Raw genomic sequence first — 24,172 nt, 5'->3', positions numbered from 1 at the left:
TGAAAGAAGACTCGAGGTCATCAGCTGAACATGAAGAACAGGGTGACAATGCTGGACTTTTGAACAGATAGGGGAATATGTGAGAGAGGATAGAGTACTTTGGGGAGAAATGAAGGGAGGCATATCAGGAAATACAGAGGGAGAGCTGGTAACGCAGAAGGGCTGCTTGCAGTCTGCCATCCTGCATTTAGATTGGAAAACGCAAGCAAGAATCCATGGTATTCTCCAACCACAGTGCTCTGCTCGGGTGCAGATGTGCAATGGACAGAAAATTGGTTATACCCAGAAGTGGGTTCTTCCAGATAAGTGAGATGAAGAGAGGGAGAGGCAAGTTACAGTACACCTAGATTATTGTAAAAATCTCTGAAAACAAGATCCCCATAAAAAAAAAAGCTAGCTAGTAACACCTTCATATACAAAAAAGAATGCACATGCCAGTCTTCAATGAATTATGAGACAAACAAAAAAAACAAAAACCCAAAACAAAATAATAAAAAGACTATGAGGGTCATTATCATTCTTATATTGTTACCAACGACATGAGTTACATTTTTACCTAGACTTATCTTTTTTTTTTTTTCAAGTGACACAATTGTTTCTTTCACATCCTCTCCTTAATCAGCTTCATCCTTGTTGCTTATGTTTCTGGATGTCATAGATTCTTTGAGCTGTACACTTCAGGTAACCTGTTCTTAGTAAAACCACTCTAGGTAATTCCCGGGATCTTTCCGAGAGGTTGGGCGACTCCGCTTGGGCTCTCAACTGTGACAGATTTCGGTGTAATTTACAGCAGTGGACACATGTGGTTGTCTGCAGTTCCTCACAGAACCCGTTCCCCGGCGCACAATAAAAGCCTCCTTGGCTTTTCAAAGGAGCGTGTCCATGTAATTGCCTGCCGGCTAAGACATCATTTTCCTCACCTTGATCTCTCTCTTCAAATCAAATCTCAAAAACACATCTGCTGTGTGACTCTGGGTATTTGATTCGACCCCCAAGTGATTTTCCTTTTCACATCTCCCAGCTGATAGCTCTCCCCCATCTTATAAACCTCCAAGCAGGACTGGGCTTTATTACCACCTCTGGGTCTGCCTGAGAAAGTTCCGGAAACCGCCCGTTTACTAATAAAAAGCCACTACTTACTACTCTCAAACACCATTGATTACAGATTTCTTACTCTCCTCTCATGTTTGCCCCTGAAAAATAACAATCGTCCTCTGGCTTGACAGTTTATTTCATATTAAGATCATGTTCTGGCCATGTTTGTGAAATTTCCCCAGTAGCAACTGAGACCATTTACTGAGAATGACTCTTCCTGCTGGAAAAAATCGTTAGGAGGTGGCGATAAATGCCACACAACAGCCACCCCGCACGATGTGGCCCCTCAGAATGTACCGAATAGAATAAGTAAGAGAAATCACCCTACTGCCTGTTTGCAGTGAGCCAGGCATTTTCCGTCATTGCACTAAATCTTTAGTTTTAAAGCCATTGTTTTGTCCTCAGTTCCTAAGTGAAGAAGCTGATGCTATTAAGGCTAAGTAAATAAATTGCCTGAAGTATATAGAACTCGTAAGTGGCAGTCGGAACTGAAACTCAGAGCTGTCTGTTTCTGTCCACGTTGTTTTCCATTTCTCCACATTGCGTCACCAAATCTCAGTCGAAATATGATTAAGTCTTTGGAATTCTGCCCTTTTGTTGTGTTTAACCATGTCTGTTGGTGCAGGATTAGAAATGTTAATCATTTTTTGTCTTTACAGGGAATAAATGGAAAAGATGGATTACAAGGTGCTCAGGTATGGAAAATACCATTTAAAATAAATGTTTTATTGCAAGATTGCAGAGTGCCTGACAGTGGACTACCTGATGGAGCAGACTGAGGGAAAATCTTGACAAGCAGTGATTTTTCGTGTCGACATTGTTTTTCAGGGCATCGTGGGTAAGCCTGGAGATAGAGGCCCCAAAGGAGAACGTGTATGTATATTACTATTTTGCTTGTTAAGTCTGTCCGCTACAACTGTCCCATCATTTGAGTTCACAATTATGTATGTAGACCCCTTTCAAATCCCCCAGGATAGAGAGGCTAGAGTGTATGTGATTGTAGAGCTCTGCTAGACATAAAATGGGACAATTAAAGGCCCCAGAAGCCGGCCGTGTGGCTGCTACACCCACATGGTTGGCTTGAATGCACAGCTCAGTCAAGTTTGCTGCTTCAGTTTGGAAAGCTTTTTATTCTCCTGTGCCAGGCACTTATCCTTACTATAACCATCACTCATGTTCTTTTACCCAGAGTGAGGTTTGTCAGCCTCAACAGTGTTGATATTCGGGGCAGTAAGTCTTTGTTGCAGGTGCCCGCCCTGCACATTGTAGGACGTTTAGCAACATCCCTGCTCTCCATTCACTAGATGCTAGGGTAGCACCACCCTACCTTCAAAGTGACAACCGAAAAGGTCTCCAGATATCACTAGATGTCTCCTGGGGAGCAAAGTTGCCCTAGTCATGATCCCCTAAACCAGTAAAATACTGAACTGAGTAAGGAGGTTGGTGTGAGGGCACAGAGAACTAGAGGAGACAACCGTACGTATAAGTTACTAGTTAGGCCAGTGACATGCTTTTATTTTCATTGTTTTGGTTGTTAATATCATTAGTGCAACTTCCCACTATGTTCTTTAGTGAGCCTGAACATTTCCTAGTGGAACTGGAGATAGTCCATTGCCACAGGCTACTCTACTCAAACATCACTATGTTGCAGAATTCTTATGAGGGCTACTGCTTGTGTGTGTGTGTATGTGCGTTTGTGTGCATGTACGTTTGTGTGTTGGTGACAAGTTTACTAGTTTTTATTTATTATTCCACAAATAATTCGTGCTAACTGAAGGAAAGATGAAAATAGAGATAATATGAAGAAGAAATCAAGAAAAGTCTACCTTACCCCTGACACAAAGACAAGTACTATTGATATTTTGGTCCTAGTTCCGTCTTCCTCGCTCTTATATGTAGCACACACAAGTATTGAATATATCAATACAAATGAATTTATACTTTTTTCAAAAGTGGACTCATAATTTGTTTGTAAATGACTTTTTTGCCTCATAATACATAATCACTATCTTTCCATGTAAGTTAATATAGATCTACAGCTACCTTTCATGGCTACATGTTATTCCACTATTCAGATATACCTTATTTCACTTACCCAGTCCCCCTTTTGGGGGTATTTAGGTTTTTTCCAGTTTTTATATTATAAATATTACTACAATGAACATCCTTGTGCCTAAATTATAAAATAAATTCAATACATTAAAGATTGTGTTTATTCTGCATATGATCAAAGTATTGATCAAAGTGTGCTAGTATTTTATTTCTTTTTTATGTTAATAATCTCACATATTTCTGTACATGTGAGCAGGGTAGATATTCTTATATGCAGATACATTTTTATAACTAAGACAGGGGCATTGAAATTAGGTCCATTTGTTTACTTCTCTCTACCTCTTTAGTCCATGATTAAATAGGTCTCTGTAATTGTCCATTTGTTTTCATTATTTTGTAACCAAGAGAAATAGAGTTTGGACTTTTGCAGAGAAGCCACAAATAAAAGAATAATGCAGTGAAATATAAGGCAGTCTCAATGTACCATTCCATTATATTTGGTAAGGCCATCACCTTGTGGAGTTGTGGAACTGAATATTTGAAATATCTATATCTGAAACACCTGCCATGACCTAATTATCTCTCCCTCTTTCATTCTCTCATACACACACACACACACACACACACACACACACACACAAAACATGAGTCCAGAAACCAACCCACAGAATCAAATAAAGACCAAATACACAAGAACAAACAAGAAAAAGTATGGCACATGATTTAGGAGGTATTTTGAGTGTCTTGAAGTTTTTCTGAGTAAAACATCTCAGTGATGAAATCCTCTTGGTAATCTTCCTTTATTATTGCAAAGGAGACCCTGGCCTGAAGTGACAGCTGCTGTTGACTTTCAAAAGTATCATTATTCTAGAGTGGGAACAGTACAAAAGACATTGTCACTAAGTTTTTATTGAGTGCTTTCAACATGCCAGGGATTGTTCTGAGCACTTTACTTGAGTTAACTCTGATTTCTTAGCATCACCCTGCTTAGTGGATACTATGAATATCCTCACTTTATGGAAGAGGAAGGTGGGCACAGAAAATGTAATTTACTTACCCAGGTTCCTGCAGCTAGTAAATGCCAGTATTAATTTAGACTCTCTTAACCACCGCTATTGCAGTTCTAGAAGAGATCATTTCTTATTGTTAATTTTTTCTCAACAGGGTGATCAGGGAATTCCGGGAGACAGAGGCCCACAAGGCGAACAGGGAAAGCCAGGCCTTCCAGGCATGAAGGGAGCCGTCGGTCCTGTGGGCCCACCCGGAACCAAGGGCTCTGTGGGGTCGCCTGGGCACCAAGGTCCTCCAGGCACCCCAGGCGTCCCCGGCACTCCGGTAAGTGGTACTGGGAGCTCCAGGTGCTCCTGCTGGCACTGACCACATATCCCTCTCCAATGAAAGAAATAATCATTCTTTCAAAATTAACAAAGTGAACTTAAACTGGTTCTACAAGGGTACAATAGCTCTCTTTTTTTTTTTTCAAGGTATGTACGAGACCCACTGCTAGGCACTTATACATTACCTCATTGGATCCTTACATCTAACCCAGGAGGATGGGTGTCCTTCCACACCGCTCTAATAAATACAGGAACTGAAAGATGACTTGTCCAAGGGCACAGCTATTTAGTGGATCAGACCCAGGTTCAACTGACTCCAAAGCCATGCTCTTAAATACTATCTATATTGTCTCCTTACACTACACAGAAAATACGTTCTGTGTCTGTTTCATCTTAAAACCTCATTTTGTTGAATATCAGGACAACAGATCTTCTCTGAGTAGTTCTCTGAAGCGGAGACCATTTGGGCCAAGAGTGTGCGGTTAAAGAAACCCATGTCTTTATTAATATCCTAAGGAGGCATGGTGGATGACCTTTCCGCAGAGGAACTTAACCTGAAAATAACCATGTCTGGAAGAAAGGAGAGTTCTGGAGTAAGCTCAGGGAGTTAGGCTGCCCTCAGATAATCAGTCATTACCCGATATAGGGCCAAAGTGAGCATTCCCAAAATTTTCATAATTTTTATTTTTACCCACTCTCCCTAAACTCCACTTGAACAAAGTCTGTAGGATGAACTCTCAGTGCTGTGTCAATGACTGGTATGAGATGCATTAATTCAAGTTCATTTGTCCCATAAACAGTGAAAATAAAATATTGAAACAGAGTATTCTTGGAACTACTGTGTCCTAACAGAAACCATCATGTTCTGATCCCATCCCATCATCTTTAATTCTTCACGTCTAGAAGATAACCACCAAATACAAAGAAGAGTAATGAAATACTTTGAAATCCTAGCCCTCATGAAAAATGATAGCTCCCTTTTAAAATATCAAGGACTAGAGTAGAACATTACTCTTATAAATGTTAGATTCTTTGTCAAAGTCATGTAAATTTGTTTGTCAATAAGTGAAAAGACTCAGCTGACATCATTTACCTATGTGCATTTTCTCTTTAAAAGGAAAATTGCTTAATGCAAATAGGCCTACAAAGTATAAATTACAGAATAAACTTTACCATAAAACAGGCAAAGCTTAGTAAGCTTTATCCCATGCATAAAACATGTTAAAGAATAATCTAGCACAGGGGTCCCCAAACTTTTTACACAGGGGGCCAGTTCACTGTCCCTCAGACCGTTGGAGGGCCGGACTATAAAAAAAACTATGAACAAATTGCTATGCACACTGCACATATCTTATTTTAAAGTAAAAAAACAAAACGGGAACAAATACAATATTTAAAATAAAGAACAAGTAAATTTAAATCAACAAACTGACCAATATTTCAGTGGGAACTTTTTCTCTCACTGACCACCAATGAAAGAGGTGCCCTTCCAGAAGTGCGGCGGGGGCCGGATAAATGGCCTCAGGGGGCCGCATGTGGCCCGCGAGCCGTAGTTTGGGGACCCCTGATCTAGCACATGTAGAGTCCTCTTCCAGGATGTCTTCCCTTGAAGAGCCCTAGTATCAGTTAGATATCGACTTTACCAATGTCCAGGGAATGGTTAGAAGTTGATGGTGCCTGGGATATTAAGAGCATGATAACATTCTTCAGATTCTGTAACTGTAGAAAATAAAGTAATATGAAATGCCTTTCCTAATTATATGAAGCTCTGTTTCTCCGTTTAATAGAAAATATATTCACATCACTGGTTATGATTTCAGCCCACAGCTTTTAAAGCAATTAGCACTTCAACTTCGTCCTACCATTTGATCAAAACAAAAGATATTTATTGCTTAATATAGTTAGTTGCCAGAAGCATTTTGCTTGAAAAATGTATCTCCATAGAAGCTTCAAATATGCATGCCAACCCAATCTTTCTATTCTCAATTCATTTGTGCTATGCTCTGTTTTAACAGACCTTTCTTTTCTTCTTTAGGCTGATGTGGTTTCATTTGAAGAAATAAAGAAGTATATTAATCAAGAAGTTCTAAGGATTTTTGAAGGTAAGAGCTGGTTAATAAACAAGTCCAAATGTTATTCTAAATCCCTTCAGCAACATTTTCAAAAGATGGTCGTTGAACAACTTTAAGAGGCAACCCATGTTATGGTGGGGCAGCTCTAGTTGGTAGAAAAAGTTTCCTTGTGCTAAGTTAAAGTTGCCTCCCTGTGACTCTCTGTCATCATTCTTGGTCTGCTAAACAACACAGAGAAAGACAAGTCCTCTATGAATGTGTGACAGCCCTCCCAGTATTGTTCAATACCCATGGTCCTCCTCCTTAGTTTTCTCTTCTATAGAGTAAGTGTATCCAACTCCTCCACGATCATCACCCTTAAGAAATACGTACCTAATTTTCCAATGACCCTCATTCACTGGAGTATATTTTGAACAAAGTGGAGTGTAGCATCTTTTGATCTAGATCAGAATAAGCAAACTGTGGCCCGCTAGCCACGTGCCTGCCACCTGTTTTAGTGCGGCCCAAGGGAGAGTGGGTTTTACTTTGATGGAGGGAGAGGCAAGAGGTATATTTTTAAATGATGTTTTAAATCAAAAGAATATTTCAAGGCATGTGAAAATGATCTGAAATTCAAATTTGTGTCCATAAATGAAGTTTTCACGGCACACAATCCCCCTCAATCGTTTATGTGTTTTCTCTGGCTGCTTTCAAGCCAGGGCAGCAGAATCGAATAGTTGTGATGGGGATGGTAGAGCATGCAAAGCCTTAAAGAGTTACTATCTGACTTTTGCCAAAAATGTTTTCTGACCTCTGACACAGACACATGACTAATATAGCCCAAGGTAGCATTTTTTAAAGTTCAATCAATACCTTTTTACTTTCTTTTTTCCCCTTTTTATTGAATCTATTGGGATGACACTGGTTAACGAAATAATACAGGTTTTAGGTGCCCAATTCTACAACACCTCTCTGTACACATTGTTGTGTGTTCACTGTCCCAAGTCAAGTCTCCCTCCATCACCTTTTTTTTAAAGCATCCATATCACACTGTTGATTCATTTTGAGTTTTTAATTCACTAACAACCTTGGATCTTTCTTCTACAAACTTTTTAAAATTTGATGTTTCTCATTATGCACTGTTTTCAAATTTAGGATCTAAGTATGTGATTTTATGTTACTTCTTATTCAACTTCAAGTGACTCGTATTTTCATACAGTGTTTCAATCTAAAGTTATCCTTTGAGATGTTGTCTGATAGGGCAGGTTGGCTGACCATCACAACTTTGTGTCATCTCTAAATTTTATAAGCCTGTAATTCTAATTATTGATAGAATCTTAAATAAAATGGACTCAAGGATTAAGGCTTTCTAAATGCCATTGCATTTCTCCTGCCCATTTGGAAATCATCTGTTAATCTGTTGATTCTGTGAGCTCTGACTCCACCTAGTTGTCCTAAAACACTGCGTTTCTTTCTCTATCCACATGATTTTGTCAGATGATTTTCTAAAGTCAAGGTCATTCCCCTCACTTGTGAACTTAAGAAAGTGGGAGTTATTTGTCTTTAGAAAATAAATCCACATTGGCTGTCATGGTTCCTCCCTCTTTAGCAAAGTATCCTTCCTTTGCTAAGCTAAAAATACATTGGTGAGTTTGCAAAGAATAGGATTATGAAATGCCCCAAGTTCATCTTCAGTCTTTCTCCTGCAAACATGGAGTTAGCGCCTCTTCAGGAAGCTCTAATTATTTTAAGCCGTAATTAGCATCAGAGACCGAGGTCTCAGCGCTGGAATGCACAGCATCTCATGTCACAGGAGCAGTAGAGATGGAGCAGAGGAGCTCAGGGGACTTTTTGCCACTTCAGTGACATAACAGAAAGAAAAAATGTTTCCTTTAGAGGCCATGAATTCCTGCTGTGATCTCAATATTCACCTTGATCTCTGCTAAGTATCTGTCCAGTGCTTTGACATGATGCTATATTGATACAACTGACCATTCTTCTTCTTTTTGTTGTGTGGCAAACAGTTTTTTCTTTCTAATTTTAATGTTACCCCTTATTTTAAAAATCTTTTATTTTCTTCCCTTTTTTTTTCTTCTTTTTACCTTTGAATCAAGCATCATGGACTAGGCTCCAAACTTTGCACTTCAAACATTCCACCTCAATAAACATTTCTCAAGCATGACTTTCCGACAAAGGAAAGGCACAGAGCTCTCCAGAGAAACACAGAAGGCTCGGCAGGACTCAGTGAGGAAGGGAAACTCCAAGTGCCCCGGTGCAAAGTCAGTAAGAACTATAAGACAGCCACAGCAGAATCTTACATTAAGCTTCTGCACACCGGGCCTTCTGCACACAGGGCCTGTGTAACTCACAGGCAGCGTGCCCGTGAAGCCAGCCCCAGGCCCGGACGTCTAGGATCTCAACACCGCATCTTTAGTAGAACAGGGAAATGCCAGCAAAGTGCATGTTTTTAATAGATTGCAATCTAAAATTCTCCTTTAATTCTTGATTTCCTTGGGTTCTCATATCGATTATTTTTTATCTCAGGCAGCTTTGATGTTGAATTTCAACTTCGTAAATGACTTTAGATAAAAGTATATTGTAAATAGTTCAGCAGTTAATTAGGCTCACTTTTTTAAAGGCTGGTTGAGAAGGTCAGAAAATATTACCAATCACTATCAGAAAAATATTTTGTGTTGAGATATGAGAGGTGTTCATTTTCAAGTCCTGTGGACACTGGGAGAAGGCCTGGACCCGGTGGCCTGCCCTATGCCTTTAGCGCGGGAGACACGGCCACTTCCGCTGGGACAAGCGCCCACGCGGCCCACTCCCGGGCCGTTCTGCAGTTACTCCCATGCAGGCCGTTAGCCTCCGGAAGAGGCGTCAGGGGGATTTGACTGCTCTTGGCCGTCTTGGAGCAGCCTCCCCTGGCTTACACTTGCTTGACAGCTCTGCCTGTAAAGCCCCCCTCTGCACTCCTGCCCCTCCTGGGTCCTCCTGGCCTATGGAAGCCTGTGGGGTGCCCCCTCCCCCGGGTCACCTCTGGCTTCACCCCATCCCTGCATGCCCTCCCCCAGCCTCTTCTGGCCTGGCTAGGTGCGGGCTCCCTCCGAGGCCCAGATGTCTTGGCCTCAGGACAACATTCCGAAGTGGCCCACAAGGAAATTCTTTCCTGAGACGTCCAGACTCTGAGACTCCACAATGATATCCCCTCTCCTTTTATCTCCGTTGGCACCGACCCCACAAAACTCTTTTCCTGAACAGAATTTAGTCGTTTAACCCTTTAGTTCATTTGTCACAAGATTATTCCAATTCAGCCCATTTGCTTTTCCACTTAGAAGTCACCTTTTCCCTGGCTTCTGAACACTATTTACAAAAACAAACAAAAAAAACTCCATTTTCACAAATCATAGAGCTCTGAGGTCACGCACGATTCTCTTTTTTCAGAAAGCTTTCTCTATAAAAGCAACGATTAACTTTCGCGTTACAGCAGTTCCAGTTAAGTACTACAGGCAGGCAGCCTCCTTCCGCCTCGTTTCTTAGCAACATCGCAGGAGAGCTGGGTCAATGGCGGCTAATGCTTGCCTGCCCATCTACAGCCCCGGGAGCGAGTCTCTGCTCTGCAAAGTATGGGACTCAGGGAGATCCTGCTCCCCATTTTATCATCCAGCTGTGAAGCCCTAGACCAAGACCCAAAATCTGGGCTCTCCTCATGGAGCTTTCTCACTCCCTTTGAGAATCCCCTGGTGACCCCACTGATAGAGCACCCCCATACATCACACATAGGGGCCTGTTCTCCCGGCCACGAACCCCCCTTCCGCGTACTGATGCCACGTCCCACACTCAGCAGTGGTGGAGGAAGGCGTTCTTCCACCAGCCCCACGTCTGGGTTTCTGGTGGAGCACAGTGCACAGACACACACACCCCTGAAAGGTCAATTCCCCATCTACTTGGCCGAAGGGCCAAGTCCTTTTGTTAGGAAGGTGGGCACACAAGCGGCTCAGGTGCTGTGTCTCAGCTTAGTTTCTTGTTTGTATTACGAGGACTTTGCAACTGCCAGTGATGCTGCCCACATAAAACTAGGATCTTTCCAGATCCAAGAAGCTTAATTCTTACTATGACACCACCCTATTATACTGCACTTGGAGATTTACATGATCATACAAGAAGAATTTACCATCCTGCACGGGAATGTAGACACATATCTGGCTCTTTTGATTCCTGAGACACACTTGTAACTAACAAGGCCACAGCTGCACATGTGGGAGACAGGAAGGTTAGGGCATTAACGACTCTGTTTCCACTACGGGGTAACAAAAGAAAGTAAGCCAAAGCTGTACCAAGGAAATGGGCAATTAAACATGTGCATGGGAATTAGGAGAAAAAGATGAATTTCTCGGCCGGACCTGTGGTGGTGCAGTGGATAAAGCATCGACCTGGAACTCTGAGGTCGCCGGTTCAAAACCCTGCACTTGTCTGGTCAAGGCACATATGGGAGTTGATGCTTCCTGCTCCTCCCCCTTCTCTCTCTCTCTCTCTCTCTCTCTCTCTCTCTCTCTCTCTCTCTCTCCTCTCTAAAAAAATGAATAAAAATAAAGATTAAAAAAAAAAAGGAAAAGATGAATTTCTCTCTGAAAATATTTACAAATTCTATCTGTGAAATAGAAGGTAAACGTGGGCTAGATGATGTCTGAATGTCCCTTCTCTTCATAAGGTCATTTCTCGTTACCTTAATATTAATGTCTGCATTACATCACTGAGCCCATTCTCCAAGGACAGCAAGCTGTGGGTCTCATCCCTTACAGTGACTGCTGTGGGTTTGCCTTGGCAGATGGACTGTGTGAGTTTGCATTATGCAAGTTCCTATCTCAACTCTACATTTCCTGCCTCATTAGAAAGCATAGCCAAAAACAATTTAATTGATGAAGGATCACTGAAAACAGAGGAAAGGCAATAAAAAAGAAATACAGGTCTTTATAATTTCTTTAGAGACTCAGAAACATATTATTTTAAATTATAGAGCATTAAAGTAGAGTTCAGAAAAAGTAATTACCCTCATTCTAAATGACAATTTCTGAGCCTATCTTAAAGCTAGATAATTTACAGCTAGAAGCAATTATTTTATTTTTTTTTCTGCTTTACTAAATATATTTCTTTAAAAAAACAACCCAGGCAAATTACTTGTAAATTTAATTCATACTTGAAAGAGAAAAAATTAGTACTGTGAATACTTGCATTTAGACATTGAAGATATTTAAAGAGGTATGTCTTAGATTAAGAAAAAAATGTACTAAAATATATGTATCTTTTAAATTCAAAACAACAGATAGTCTGCAAAGTTTCAAATTATAATTGAAAGGCAGAAACTATGGGATGAACCAAAAACAAGAGACTAGCGTGTTCCTAAAGGAAAGTTTATTTTAAAAGCGCTTGGGTGCAAGAGGGCTGAGAGCAGTAAAGGGTGTTAGCCCCAAGCTGTGGGAGGGAGCATTAGACATAGGGGTTCAAGCATTCACTGGCATTGGGCTTGCCTGCACCTGGACATGCTCAGATTAGCATATCGGGGTTTGCGGCCTTGGTCACTGACTTGATGATGAGCAGGAGGAGACAATTCTGCTGCAGAAACAGTTCTTTTTTGATGTAGCACAGGCTTGGTGTCCTTGATAAATTCTGAAGACAGCCAAGAGGTCAGGAATCTCCCAAGAATTGCTGGGACCAGAGTCTGTGGCTAGGCTTTCACTAACAACTAGAGTGATTTAAACTCCCCTAATGGTCAAGACCCTCCCCAATGCAAACTTTCCCAGACATTCCTGCTAAGGTAAACTTTTTGCTACATTTCAAAGTGAAGGCCAGGAAACCATTAAGAGAGAGTCGTAGGCAAATTAACTACATCTTTACAGTGGGGGATGAGGAGTTGGGTGAGGGGAATTTGAGTTTTAAAGGGGCTGTGATTTAAAGAGTCAACTTAAGCCTCACAATAATCACTTCATTTCATATTTGTTTATAAAACAGTTTGCAATTTAATATTATAAAGATATAAAATAACTACATTCAATGTAATGGTTGGTGAAATTATAATTATATGTTAATTACATGTGTGTTTGATTCTTTGTTAATGAAAACAAATTAATATATCAACCAAACATGTCCCAGGCATGGGTAGTCAGGTAACAAAAAGTTCTACAGAAAGGCCAGTGATTTCTTCAGATCCTCATTGGTCTCCCGTCACTGTCAATCATCTGCAGTCAGAGATTCTGGTCCTGGGGGCCTGGTCAGGTTTTCATTCTGCTAACTTTGTGGTTTGAGAATGTGAGTGCAGGGTAACGATTCTTTTGATAATTTCAGCTGATGCTCCACATTTAGGACTTTTCCCTCGGTAATTTTATTTCAAAAATCTTTGTTTTACTTTTTTAAACAGTGCATGAGTCTACATTTTTAAACAAGATGTTTTTTAATTGAAAGTGAATTGAAAAAAATATTTTTCTCAGAAATAATTTGCCCTTTATCAAAAATTAGTAAAAAAATATCCATTTGTTTAAGCAAAATGTGCCTTTACAGTTTAACTAAATGAACTGAAGTGAAATGAGCTAAAGTGCCAAGTCTGGAGAAAATTGAAGTGACTCTTTACAAGGTCTACGTAATTTGGCCTTTGTTTTTCCAAACCGATAGCTCTAGTTTCTGGAATGTTTCCTTACAGAAAAAAATACTAATTTAATCCTGAACCTTTTCTGGAATATTTGTCTGCATCAATCCTATTCTGAATTGTTCACATCAAAGATTAATTTCATATTACACACTAAATGTGTCTTTGAAAAATTATGTGTAAATTAGTTGAACAAATGATTTGCTTTTGAAGAAAATATGTGAAAAGAAAAAAAAAGGAACGATGTGGCTCATTTTTGTTTATCATGGCCAGGATTTGGCCTTTCTCTAGTTTCTTATTTTAAATCTAGTTATGTACATATTATATTTGTTAAATGATACATACAAAATATAAACAAACCAAGTCTAAATAAAGAATCCAATGATAAATAGGGGTTATAATGGGCTTTTGATGAATTTACATTACTGGTTTTACAAAATTAATTCTATATAGTAGTAAAATATTTAATATGTTTTTGGGGTAAAATTTAACAGAACAATGACCTATATGGGGTTAATAACCAATAATTCTGTAATAATAAGGATAATTCTTAAGTAATTAAAAAATAATTCTGAGAAGGAATGTCCTATAATCATATGTACAACAGATTTCTAATCATAAAATAAAGCTTATAAGATAATCTTTATAGGGCATGGGGCTTATAACAACATGGAAAATAGTTCTTATTGAAATGATTATCTCTTCTAGGTGTGCTCTGTGATTCCTAGACAAGAGCACTGGATGCAGAAAGTGTAAAATGCCCAGTACAAGGCCCTGCTTACAGAGAGTATTTAATTTAGTTAATAATATGTTTTATTTAGAATTTATTTTAGAGTAAAAATTCTCATTTATATTTTCATATATACATTTTCATTTTCCAAACCCTTTTGATTTCATGAGTAATTAATACATCAATGTTCTATAGTGTATACTCATTTCATCTGAAAGCATTGCTAACTTATTTTAAGTATCTAAGTATTAATAGTTACATGCCACCACCCCACCTATAAAGATGCTCTCGTAGCCTAAGGACGTCAGCTTACCTGAGGAAGCACCTTGAAACACCTCTTTCCTCCTGGGATTCTTTCTTTAGGACCCAGATGAACAGCATTAGACTCCAGGCAGTTTGTTAGATGAACCAAACTGCAAATGACATGATCCGTTCCTTGAGAAGGCAACATTGCTTGTTTAGGAAATATTCACTTCATAAACGTCACATTACTCAAAACATACAAAATATATATATTTTAGCCTGACCTGTGGCCGCAGTGGATAAAGCGTCAACCTGGAAATGCTGAGGTCGCTGGTTCGAAACCCTGGGCTTGCCTGGTCAAGGCACATATAGAAGTTGATGCTTCCAGCTCCTCCCCACCTTCTCTCTCTGTCTCTCTCTCCTCTCTCTCTCTATCTCTGTCTCTCTCTCCTCTCTAAAATGAATAAATAAAATTAAAAAAAAATAAATCTTTAAAAAAAATAATACACACACACACACACACACACACACACACACACACACACATATATATGTATATTTTACATTGTAAATCTTCTGGATAATTTGTCCACTTCCCATAACTTGCATGCTTTGAGTTTCAGTGTTTTCCTCAGGTTCCCAGAAATGGATGGAAACTTTCTGTTGTTTCCCTCTGTCTACACCTGGGATTCAATAAGCTCATGCCGATCTGCACTAATGCTGGACTTTTTCCTTTGGTCAAATTAGACATCCTTCCTCCTAACCTTGGCTAAATAATTGTCTGACTAACTGGATGTGAAACCAGAAAAAAATGAATAATATCGAGGGTGTATAAGACATTTTCTTTAAAAAGCAAAAAAAAAAAAAAAAAAAAAAATAGTTGACAAAGTACAATATTTGCCAGTGAAGAAATTGAAACACTGAAATCATAATGAATATTGCAGCCAAAGACCAACTTTTCAGTAAATATACCCCTTTATTAATAATGCAGTTTTGTTCAAGGATCTAAAGTGTCAAATTCTATATGGGTTATCTATTGCTGCATATGAAAATATCTCAAACCTTTGGTGGTTTAAAAAAACAACATTTATTATGTCACATTTTTCTCCGTGGGTCAGGGACTTGAAGGGTTGCTTACTTGTTTGGTCTGGTTCAGGGTCCATAATGAAGTCAATCAGGATGTCAGCCAGAGCTGAAGTCATCTCAAAGCTTGAGTGGGGCTGGAAGATAGGTGGCTGGTTGTGGGTAGCTTCCGTTTGTCCTCATTTGGGTCTCTCCACAAGACTTCTTGAGTGTCCTCATTGTGTTGCGGTTGGCTTCCCCCAAGATGAGCAATCTAAGAGAGAGCAGCCAGGAGCCACCGTGCTTCGTGTGACTCAGCTCCCTGGTTACACACTGTCGATTCTGCTTCTTTCGTTTATGAGAAGTGGAACGGAAGTTCCAGGCCACACTCAAGATGGGGGAATTAGACACCATCTAATTCAGGGGTCTCAAACTTAACTCAGCATGTGGGCCGCAGAGCAAGATCACAGCCATTCGGCGGGCCGCACTAGGTCTACAAAAGGCAACTGTTATGCAACACTTTTCTCACTGCAGTTGAAAACAAAAAAAAATCAGTACAACAAGCACAATCGTACATGCAGTTTACTCAGTGTCACAAAACGACCAGAAACTGTAGTTCGCATCACAACTGCTGTTAACTAAGCTAATATCTAGCTAGGATGCTAGAGAAATGAAAAATACAAGTAGGCCCCTAGGCTTACTTAATTTTATCCAAAATATTTTGAACTTCGTGGATTAGTCTGCGGGCCGCACAAAATTGTTCGGCGGGCCGCATGCGGCCCGCAGGCCGCGAGTTTGAGACCCCTGATCTAATTCCACTTGGAAGGGAGTACCAAAGAATTTGTGAACATATTTTAAATCACCATACACACATTCACAAGCTTGTTGGAAAGTGACTAAAATTTATTTTAAAACCCTTTCTTAATATGAACCTAAATTCTCTCCAGAGAATTAGGTTAATTAGGTTCTAGGTTATTGTTTGTCTACTAGATCCGCTGAGTCTCTGAAGTGCCGAAACCTCTCAAAGGCTGTGATCAGCACAGCTGATCTGCATGTATAGTCAAACAACTTTGTGCAATCTATTTTACTTGACAAAAAAGAAATCTCAGCAATCTGACCAGCTGGTAAATGAGATGTGCTTAAATCCAAAGCCAAATTTTTTTTTTGTTAAATTTCATGTATAAAAAAAATATATATTTGAAATTTTTTGACATATACGTATTTCCATAACATGACATATTATTTTCCTTTTCATAAATGCAGAGAGGATGGCTGTGTTCCTGTCCCAGCTCAAGCTGCCAGCAGCAATGTTGGCTGCCCAAGCTCATGGGAGGCCAGGTCCTCCGGGAAAAGATGGGTTACCCGGGCCGCCAGGAGACCCCGGACCCCAGGGTACGTCTTCAAGTATAATATTTATTTACTAGTTCTCTAACGCTCAGTATTTATAACATGCTAATAACACGTAAGGCCATGTATATAAAAATGATTTATATAGGATATCCTGTTAATATTTGACATTCTAGAAACAGATTGTTAACTATTACTCTTTCAAATTAGAACTGATTGACAATTGTCTGCTAATCTAACTGTATTTTAATAATACTTGTTGTGATGATAACAGCAATAATAGGTGCTTATATATCATTATTAACTGGGAATATCAGAGTTGCTTTTACTGCCCTCCTGATGTACAGAAAGAATCACCATTGTAGGACCTTAAAGAAACTGAGGGAAATGTATTAAAAGAAGCTATTATAAGTAGTGAGTTGAGACCAAAATATGTTTTTGAGAAAATTTTGAATCCTTCTCCCTCTAATAGACTGTGGATGGTAACTTTTGAATTTTAAAGAATTTCTCCTAGGGTTTCTTACATTTTTAAAGCAAGACTTGTTAAATTGGAAAAAAAAATTGACAGCTTTACAAGAGACAAGATCTTGGGTGTAGGTTGACTAAGTTAATCTGGCAAGGCCCTTTTCTAGAAATAGGTTAGCAACTAGCAAAGGGGCCAAACAGACCCTGGTTTTAAACATTCACAACTCCGACAAGGAAATATTAAATCCAGTGCATACATACCATGAAAGATAAGACCAGGGAAATGGTTTTTCATGTGTTACCATAGAGGAGCTCAAGAGCCCATATTGGAATAAAAGCTTATATAAAGGAGAAAAGAGAAAGTTAACAAAATTACTTAAGAATACAGTCCAAAATACCATATATCCAAAGAATTATTTTTCTTTTACTAGTTCACAATCCTTCCTACTGCTCCTCTATAGCATAGAGTCTTGTTTGCTGTAGGAAGTGCCCCAAGGTGATTGACATGCCCTCACTCAGCCCGTAAGAGCAACAACTGTCCCCAATTACAGGGTCTGTTAGGGTCCTTACTTACAATTGAGTGTGACAAGGCTTCTGGTTTTGTTAGCACAGTATAAAATAACAAGAGTAAAGCCACTGCAGTTTACCTAAACAGTACGTTCTGTCTTTTCCTGAGATCACGGAGAGGTTTGGCAGATAGTTGGAGGAAAAGCGTAGCATCAGGTGTGTTATTCTGTGTGTACACTGTTGTGTAGAGGGTAGGCAGTTATTACCAGCAGTTGGGTCTGTTCTGAAGTCAGAGCTTATGAGCCTGGAACAAAGGGCTTGAAAGCCCCTGTGAAGACATTTGCTGCCTCAAAAGACATGAAGAGTAAGGACTGTTAACACCCAGAGGAGAAAAACCTTGGCCAGATGCCACCAACAGTGGTGGTGTAAGAGGACATGGACAATGAAAAGTCACGATATTGAGGAAAACTGTTCTGAAACTGGAGTCACCTGTCCACACAGACACCTGTCTCCAGGCTCCCTTCCTGCGTGGGAAAAGCCCATCTGGAAGGCTCTCCATCGGAGGCAACACTAAGTCCACAGTATTAGCACAGCTTGTGGCAACAAGACTTCTACTCACCAGCTGACTTACCTTCCCTTTTATGAAGGATTTCTATGGCTTTTCCCTGCTGCTCTGCCCAGGAGATCTTATAGCCTCCTTGCACTAATGATAGAGATTTTGGAAGCAATTCTCTTTTTTTAAGTGAGAGAAGGGGACATAGTGAGACAGACTCCCACATGCACCTGACCAGGATCTACCCAGCAAACCCCATCAGGAGCCAGTGCTCATATCAGTCAAGCTATTTTTATTGTCCAAAGCTGATGCGAGCTACCTTCATGAAGCACCTGAGGCCAACATTCGAACTAATGGAGCCACTGGCTGCCATAGGAGAAGAGGGAGTGAAGGGGGAGAGGGAGGGGAAGAGAAGCAGATGGTCGCTTCTCATGCGTGCCCTGACCAGGAATCAAACTGGGACGCTCTCATATCAGGCTGACATTCTGTTCACTGAGCCAACCAGCCAGGGCAATTTTTGAATTTGAAAGACTTCCCCAAATTATTTTCAACCTTTTTTTTTTTTAAATCAAGGTTTAGTTTCACCTGAGAGTTTTGTCTTATCTGAGAGTTTCTGACAACAGACCTATCTTGACTATCATTCAGCTCAGCGGCTCCTCAGTGTTTGCAAGCTATCTCCTCTCCGTACCTGTTAAATGCCAGAAAAGCAGCAGAAAAATGAAACTTGCAAAATATGGGATTTTTTTTCTAAGGAATATTTGCCTGTTGGCATGCTGTTCTGATCATCCTCTCTAATTGCTACAGGAAAATCTGACTGTACAAAAGAAACCAAGGGGCTGCCGTTCGGTTTCCGGTGCCTCTCCAGAAACTTACAAGGAACCGAAGCATTATTCTCTGATAAATAAATAAATAAATATGATGTGCTCAGAAGATGAAGTTATGCATGCAACTTCAAAACTTTGCTCCACTCAATGTAAACGTTTTCTCAAAAAGAAGAGAAGAGAATGCATATAACACTGTTAGCCTAGTGACCTTGCAAACCTCACAGGCTTCCCCAAACTACGGCCCGCGGGCCACATGCAGCGCCCTGAGGCCATTTATCCGGCCCCCACCGCACTTCTGGAAGGGGCACCTCTTTCATTGGTGGTCAGTGAGAGGAGCACTGTATGTGGCAGCCCTCCAACGGTCTGAGACCCAGTGAACTGGTCCCCTGTGTAAAAAGATTGGGGACCCCTGCCAGATGCTGCTGCGGAACGAGCCCTCTCCATACACAGCGAGGTTGAGTTTGAGAAGAGGCGGAAGTGAGAAATGCAGCCCAGAATGGGAAACGAAATGTGGGTGCCGTGTGCTCTGCCCAATCACAAATTCTGTTTGAGGCTGGCTCTTCTGGAATTTCTAAAAGAATTATTTTTTCAGAAAAGAAGTCCATTTTCATTTGAAATATACTGGTTTGGTTTGAACTATGCACTACAGAATGAGTCCTTTATTATATTACTATGTTTAGGAAAGGACAAAAATTTTAAGGGGTCCGTCTCATTACTTTCCTGTGCTTATTTTGAAAAGCAGGAGACATGAAGAAAACAAGGGGGAAACAATGTGAGAGTGTTAGAAGCTGGAAAAGGGACTCCTCCTGCTGAGGTTCTGATCATGAAAACTGTTGGACCCTCCCTTAGCGCCCCGATCTTGCAGTGAATATAGTAAATTGTTCTGATTCCAGTTGTTGGGTCACCTCGTTTGAGTTCTCAGAGGGAGTGATGGTTGGCATCCTTTTTTAAAATCAAAAGCACTTCCAGGCCTTTTTATATTTGAACCTTCCTGTGGGTTTCTGGTGATCGCTTTCCCGCTGCGCCCTGAAAGCACGGTCCTGGGTGTGCGGCCCAGTCTGGGGTCTGCCGTGTGGGGCCTGGTCACTCACACGTGCTGCCTGGGGTGAGCAGGAGCCGCATGAGGGTAAAGAAGCCTCCATCCAGCTGGATTCCCATGTGTAAGCGAGGGAGGGTGTTTTCCTGACAGACCTTCGCCTCTTGAATGAATTTTATGAGACAGAATTTTATTGAAACTCTTTCCAAATCACAGCTGGTTCTCCACCTCTGTGAAAACCCAAAGAACAGACGACACTCTTTGAAAGCCCTGTCCATTTGGGGTTAAAAAACAAACAAACAAACAAACAAACAAAAACCCTATACTGTGTGGATGTGGAGTCAAGAGAAACCAGGTCCAGCCATTTCATTTGCCCTCTATTCGTTTTGAAAAGACACTGTTGGGGAGATTGTTCTAACTTTTGAACATTTAAATTTTAGCTGTTGTTGGTTTATAATGAAGGAAACTTGCTGTTATTTGTAAGCCAGTGGCCCATAAGGTGGTTCCTGTGACTAACACAGATTTCACCTTTCAAATTTGTTAGCAGTAGGGGGCTGAGGTAATGGGAGGCATGTGTGTGTCAAAATGATTGACAGGCCCTGAGGTCCATAATAAGTGAGACCAGGGAAGCTGAACAAATTATAAGACTTGAAGAATTGTCCCTCTGAAAAGTCTTGTCACCTTCCTGTACTGGTCTCATTTGTCCAGTAAGCGTCTACATGCCCCGATTCATAACTCTGGGACACTCTCCCTGGAGTGGAAATGGAAACCTCGCTACTGGGAAAAATGTCTATCACCTGAAAACCTACAGCCAGCGCCGGATGTCTTCGCTGACTAGAACCCCCAGGCACCTGAGATTAGGAGACTGCCGCTGTTTGGCTTCTGTTTTCCTGCCGAGGCTCCAATGATATCAAACTGTCATCCTGCATCCTTCTAGGCGATGAACATGCATGTTCATTTGCAGATAGACCCACATTTTAGTCTTCTCCAAATTCAAGGTGTACCCTAATAGGTGAAAAGCTTAATTCTAGAAAGTAACAAAGCTGTTTTTATTAACTTTACTAGTATTGACTTTATTAGTATTACTATCTGAAGTTTTGTTGTGAAGCAATTATAAAATTAGACCTGATGACTTTGTAGCAGCCTTCATATGTAATGTGTTTGGGACCTGGTGCAGTTCAACAGCTTTATCTGTTAATAGTAGGTTGTTATTAACCCAATGAGCTGAGAGATTTGTACAAATAAATTATATTTTATGGGAGAAGTGTAAATGTTACCCGATTATACAAACATATAAGCTATTGTTTCTTGTTTTGTGATACCATGTTCACTTAAATCCATGTGGGATAACAAATTTTTGCCTTAATTAAAATCTGAGAACTGAATTTAAATACAGGGTTGGCAAAAGTAGATTTATAGTTATGAGTACGTGAAACAGAGTTTATTCTTGTATTATTTATTAATTTTGTGTTATTTTCCATAAAAACCACTGTAAATCTACTTTTGCCATGCCCTATATGCAGGCTTTAGCAGATACAATATTTATTTGGAATTTTATCAAAGTCTTATTAATCAAAAGTTTATATATCTTTAGTTATTTTTCTTTCCTCTTTATTTTTTAGCCTATAATCTTGAGTACTTAACTGAGATAGCTTAAGGGCCAACTTTCAAGTCTTTCTGTAACAGTAAAACCTTGGTTGGACTATCAAATATGTATCAAGAACTAAATGTGATTTTACTAGAGAAAAGTTTAAATCATGCATTTGAAAGGTAGCTTACAAAATGACCCTGAATAAAACATCTTATCTTGTTGTTTAAATATGTTTAATGAGAGTCACTTATATAAAAGAAATCCTGGGAATATTTTAAAGTTGAATAGGTATCAAATTAGAGTACTAGGATCTAGTATTGTACTGAATTTCTGTAACATCGATTTCAGATATAAATGTATGAAGATTTCCCATTGAATATATTTCCAATCTGCACCTCAAAATATATCTTAAATGTAGATCCTTTTTTCCACTATTTTCACATTTATGGTCAGGTCATACCTCCAAAGCCAAGAAATGATGATGCAGTGACTACATTGCTAATGTTATTTGGATAATAATGTATACACTACATGGTCAAATCAAGACTGGTAACCCCAAAACTAAAGTCTAACTCTGAACCATAATGGGAAATAATTTGTCCTATCTACTGTCCACAGAGAACATTACAATTTCTCCTTTTACCATGGTCAGCTGTAATAACACACCTCCATAGACAGGCACACTAAGATAACGCCCATCATTTCCTACTGAGATGCTGTCCTACTTATGACCCTTGCTGTGTGTCTGCATAATTTTTCAGGACTGCTCTGCTCATTCAGGACTAGAAGCCATGGTTTAAGCATGAAAAAGTTAGAAATTAAAACTCTATTTACTATTACTGTGAAATTCTTATAGTGACAGAACCTTTTCTTCAAAGTCTTACATGGATGCCATCATATAAAACACAGATTTAAAAAAATGTTTTATGCTTTTTTAAAGCAGGGATAAGGACTCCCAGAGGCACAAATCCTCTGTACTTTTCTATCTGAGGTGACAATAAGCATATTCAGTAATAAGAATTATTATACATATCTTAAAATGTACAGAGAGCTTAGACCTAATTAATTTGGTTACAGTATCTTAAATTGATGAAGTGAGTTTGGAAGGATCCCTCAGTCTTCTCTTGCTTGCTAGAATTGCTGAAGTTCCTCACCCTTTGGAGTAACAAACTGCCATGTTAAAACAGGATTGCTGTTTTCACTTTATTAGAAAGGACATAAGGCTGTTATAGATGGTAATTTGAACCAAGTCCTAATTTTGTCCTCTCCTAAGTCGTAGAGGGGTGGATTCACATGTATCACACTCTTACTGTCATTTATTGAAAGTATGAGTTTTTATTCCATTCATTCCTTTCAATTTTTAGACTAAGGCCCAGCTTCTTGTCATCTCTGTAGTAGACAGAACTCTTTCAAGGTACTTACATTTAGCCTGTTCCTACCCTCCAGTCAAAATTCTATTAAAGACGACTCCTACATCTTGTCATAGCTATTTGAAAGAAGATTTGAATGATTGAGTTGAGTTATTTAGTTATCATTTTCAGGGCCCAAAATCTCACTCTCAAGCATTTGACAAGTTCAACTTTTGATAGTAGTTGCATATTTCTAAGGTCCTCATTGCCTGTTGCATCTAATCTGTTTGATATGTAAGATTAATATGTGGTGAATGCAAAACAGATAGCTAAAATAGAATATTAGCTATATGTTTAATGAACAATTTAAAAAAATATCCTAGACTAGGAACATAGTTTTTATTTGTGTTATGTTGCTGTAGAATTCTCTTACTTTTTATGTCCTTCTTTTATATATCTCTCCCTTAGGCTACCGAGGCCAGAAAGGAGAAAGAGGGGAACCTGGAATTGGGCTTCCAGGAAGTCCAGGTCTTCCTGGGACTTCAGGTAATAGTGATACTTATCTTGGCAACACTAGCAAGCTCCTAAAATCAGGAATTATGTCTTTCCCCTATGGCCTCTATGTGTTGCTACTGGAGAAGTTGATAATCCATGTTGGTTGGAGTGAGGGAAAAAGAACCATATGTGATCTACCTTCTGATGGGGTCTTTTATTTCATTAGCTCCGGGTTTGCCAGGCTCACCAGGTGTCCCAGGTCCCCAAGGTCCCCCAGGACCTAGTGGAAGATGTAACCCGGAAGACTGCTTCTATCCTGTGTCTCATGCCCGTCAGCGGACAGGTGGGAAATAAAGGCACCTGCGGAAGACTTGATTTTTGGTGTTAGCTCCTTGCTGTTGGAGCTATCTCAATATTGTCAAACCCTCATGGTATGTGGGTGGCTTTTTTTATGGTGTAGGCAGACATTAAAAGCAACAATTTGAATCCTATTCCTATATTAATTGCTATATCAGCATTTTTAGACTTTTCCCCAAATTCATTCCATATGTTTGCTTCACCATTACTGATTTTTATTCAGGGTTTTCTATGACATACATAAGCAATTCTTATTGTTAGTTCTTCTTCAAGAGAAAATTACATCATATGATTTGGTAGGCTGATGGTGAGGTACATGTTGTAGTATCATCAACTTGTATTTGGCTTTTGATTTCTGAATTTTAAAGTTTCAGACTTATCTTGAGGTTTTCTTGGTATTTAAATTTACAGTCATTGCTAAAAATTTTATCAGTGTTT

General features: G+C 39.7%; 1 protein-coding gene across 1 annotated transcript in view; it reads left to right on the top strand.

Annotated features, from left to right (window-relative positions):
• COL19A1 (collagen type XIX alpha 1 chain) overlaps positions 1-23,731 on the top strand; it is a 324,736-nt gene extending 301,005 nt beyond the window's left edge. The window contains exons 46-52 of the mRNA XM_066359093.1: positions 1,755-1,790; positions 1,924-1,968; positions 4,312-4,482; positions 6,520-6,586; positions 16,474-16,602; positions 23,351-23,428; positions 23,604-23,731. Of these exons, the coding sequence (XP_066215190.1) occupies positions 1,755-1,790; positions 1,924-1,968; positions 4,312-4,482; positions 6,520-6,586; positions 16,474-16,602; positions 23,351-23,428; positions 23,604-23,731 (654 nt within the window). The remainder of the gene's footprint in view (positions 1-1,754; positions 1,791-1,923; positions 1,969-4,311; positions 4,483-6,519; positions 6,587-16,473; positions 16,603-23,350; positions 23,429-23,603) is intronic.
• The last annotated feature ends 441 nt before the right edge of the window (positions 23,732-24,172 follow it).

Source organism: Saccopteryx leptura, chromosome 1 (genome assembly GCF_036850995.1).
Source record: "Saccopteryx leptura isolate mSacLep1 chromosome 1, mSacLep1_pri_phased_curated, whole genome shotgun sequence".
NCBI lineage: Eukaryota > Metazoa > Chordata > Mammalia > Chiroptera > Emballonuridae > Saccopteryx > Saccopteryx leptura.
This window is presented reverse-complemented; position numbering and strand designations above follow the sequence as displayed.